Raw genomic sequence first — 3,362 nt, forward strand, 5'->3', positions numbered from 1 at the left:
GGTCCTTGATTGGATCCGGCAATGGCAATATTTAGGTATCAATTATTTAGAACCTATCCAGGATGATAACATATGTCTCGCCGCTGCCGGCATTCTGCATTTGTCATCTTGTTGAAGGCATTGGTACACGCTTCCCAGATGGAATTCTAGGGCCTGGCCTCATTGGTCGAATATGGCGACGATTATGCGAGTTGTATTCGATTCCTCCTTAGTGGTGTCGCCACCTAAAGACTGGACTCTTCTACACCCCTATGATTTTTGAGCAGTTGATGTTAACCAGGTGGCTGTATTCTAATAGTATAGGGTGTAAGACTGGCCTATATAGTTGTATATCCATGTTCTTTTATTTATCACGAATAATGTTTTTATTTATCGTGATTCGATATCTAAGAACTTAAGATGTAGCTTCCCTAAGATAGTACGATCATGGATTTCATGGTGTACTTGTTTTCGTGTGGTTTGTTTAATCATCTTGATAATGAATTGGTATTGGCGGACTACTGCCGAGGTAATGATATTTTCGTAGGGAACCACCACTTGACAGGATAATGAGCTGTGAGCAAGCTTAAGACACCCAATCACGGAGAACTCAGTCAAGATATCAATCCTTGGAAAAGAAAAGACGAGACCAAACGCAAGCACGTCGTTACATCAGTGTAAGCTCTCACTCAGCGGCATGTAATGGCTGTATACAAGAGCTAAATGTGGATTAACGTTGAACTGGTAGTGATGTACTTATATAAATAATGAATCCTATAAGAAGCGATACAACAACATACTACTCACAGCTCATTATCCTGTCAAGTGTGGAGTAGTAAGTTCATTTTCAGTTAACGGAAACACTAAAAATCTGACATAGCATGACAAATCTAAAGTTTCTTACAATAATCTATATTGGCGCGACGGTGAAAATTTTAGTTTGCAAGCACGGCAAATTTCTGACAACAAAATGAGCCGAGACGGATTTACCATTCTCTCCAACTAAACTTGTCATCCTCAAACAACATAATTTGGCATAAAAAAACATTCGAATTTGCATGGTTAAAATCTGTCATCAGATTTGTAGTGGAGTCGACAATTAATTAGCAGAAACGGGAAGATTATAAGCTGCAGAACCGGTGGACCGTAGCAACGCAAAAGCCCGCAGCCAAAAACCGGGCATGCCGGTATAGTGGATCGCACATACCCTAACACACAGTATATAGACAGAAAAAAAAGCTAGTAGTAAAATGAAAAAGAAATGAATGGAGAAGAGCACACGTCTGGACTCCAACTGTCTTCCTAGCTGGCACAACAAGAACACCAACTCACGCGTCCAGCACAATCCCCTCCCCCATAATCACACACTAAGCATGAGATTACAATCTAATCAGCCCTCGCACGCACCCTCAGGAATACTTTCAAACCAGTACAAGCGATCCACGCTTATTTATTTTTTATTATAGAAAAGAAGAAGAAGAATGAATCAACTAGAAACGACCAAACATAACATGGTAGGGTGAAGTAAAATCTGGCCCCTAATTATCAACCGGCATATAACATGCAAGACGCAAAGCCAGGTCAAAAAAGGCGCTTGTCCAGACTTGAGAGACGCCAATCTCTGATGCAGAGGAAAAGGAGGGCCAGCAAAGGAAAAGCTAGCCCCAACAAAAACCCCACGGTCCTCAACACTGTTCAAGATGAGGAGTTGCCAAAAAGCAAAACTAGTTCAAATTTTGAACATGGCGGAGTAGATTACACTGTAGTATTATTGTACAGCGTTGTGGTGTGGCTAGCTAGCAGAGCAGATTCTGAAGAAAGAAGAAGAAGAAGAGCCTCTCCATCCAGGGAGGGGGAGGGAGAGAGAGAATTCACAGCCCCCCCTGCAAAACTTGACTGTTCTCTTGTCTTGTCTCCGTGTTCTATCGTCGTGCCGTTCGCCGTGGCACCACTATGGCCCCCACCGATCAGCCGCCGGGCCCTCCAAAATCGGCAGCCTATCAGAAAATTTTGAACCCGAAAAAGCTCTCGAGCTTTTCCCTGTTCTTCTCACCCCACCATGCCACGGCATTGTCTCAAGCCGTCCTCGTCATCGGCGTCGTCCTTGTGTCCTTGGTTGCGCAGGAACTGCCGCATCGCGGCGAGGCCCGGCCCGCGCACGTCACGATGCCAGGCCGCGGCCTCGGCGTCGCGCCCGGCGCCCGCGAGCCGCGCGAGGACGGTGCCGCTGGCGTCGAGGCGCCGAACGGGCCAGCCCCAGCCGTCTGCCATGCGCCGGATCTTGCCGACCTGCGCTGCCGCGAGCACCCGCGTGTTCGCCTTGATCTCGTCTACTGCGGCTGCGAGGCTCTTGCGCCCGGCGAGGTAGTCCCCGATCTCCGGCACGCCGATGGCCTTGCGCAGCCCGGCGTGCGAGGCCCGCTCGGACGCCGACGTTGTCGCGAAGTACTGACGGAGCTCCTCGACCATGCCCTCACCCAGCATGTCGTCGACACGCCGATCGAGGTATTCGTCCAGAACTGCCTCGTCGACATCGACCCAGAGGAGACAGCACGGGAACCTGAGCGCCGGCCGGTATCCAGTCGCCGCAGCGGCGAAAGGGTCCCGAGGGGCGTGGACATCAAATCGCTTGGTGAGGAAGGCGTGGATGAGGGAGTTGGACCCGCCGGCCACCACTGGCACGCGCCCGCGCGCCGCGATGTCGGCCGCCTTGGCGGCGGCGAGCGAGCGGAAGGACGAGGCGGGGAGCTCGCCGGCATCGGCGCGGACGGCGCCGAGGAGGTGGTGGGCGACGCCGCGGCGGTCGGCGGGCATCACCTTGTTGGTGGTGACGTCGAGGCCCCGGTAAAGCTGGATCTTGTCGGCGTTCACCACCTCGCCACCGAGCTCTAGGGCCGCGTCGATGGACAGCTTGGTCTTGCCCGTGCCCGTTGCCCCCACGATCACCACGAGCCTCGTGTCCCCACGTTCTGCCTCCATCTTGGTGCCGCTACAGCTGCAGCTGCAACAACCCCTGACTCTTGTCCTTTCCATGCTCACACTGGCCCATCGCGGCCGCTTATGTGTGCCGCCGACGCCGGCGATGGCCGCGGACGCCATCGGTGAGCGGACGCCGCTGCCGATCCTGCTGATGAGGCCGCTCATATAGGCGGCTCAATCCCGCGCACCCCACCAGTCACCTCGCCACAGTAGCAGCGGGGACTCGCTTATTGCCACGGGTTGGGAGATATCAGCTGAGAGTGCCACGGCATTCTGCCGGAGGGAACACTCATGCGCGGCTTGTTGCTTGTAGTCTTGCACGGCTGGTATCTGTATTTGTGCGACTTACGAGTGTCATTGCCAGTTCATTGGGATAATCGTTGGCTGCCCCGCACATATATATA

The 3,362-nt window shown here is 52.5% G+C and overlaps 1 protein-coding gene across 1 annotated transcript; it reads right to left on the bottom strand.

Moving 5' to 3' along the window:
* Positions 1-1,503: 1,503 nt before the first annotated feature.
* Positions 1,504-3,304, bottom strand: LOC119281440 (adenylate isopentenyltransferase-like). Its single transcript, XM_037561956.1, has one exon. The coding sequence runs from the start codon at positions 3,121-3,123 to the stop codon at positions 2,029-2,031; it is 1,095 nt and encodes a 364-aa protein (XP_037417853.1). The 5' UTR covers positions 3,124-3,304; the 3' UTR covers positions 1,504-2,028.
* Positions 3,305-3,362: the final 58 nt, after the last annotated feature.

Source organism: Triticum dicoccoides, chromosome 3B (assembly GCF_002162155.2).
Source record: "Triticum dicoccoides isolate Atlit2015 ecotype Zavitan chromosome 3B, WEW_v2.0, whole genome shotgun sequence".
NCBI classification, from domain to species: domain Eukaryota; kingdom Viridiplantae; phylum Streptophyta; class Magnoliopsida; order Poales; family Poaceae; genus Triticum; species Triticum dicoccoides.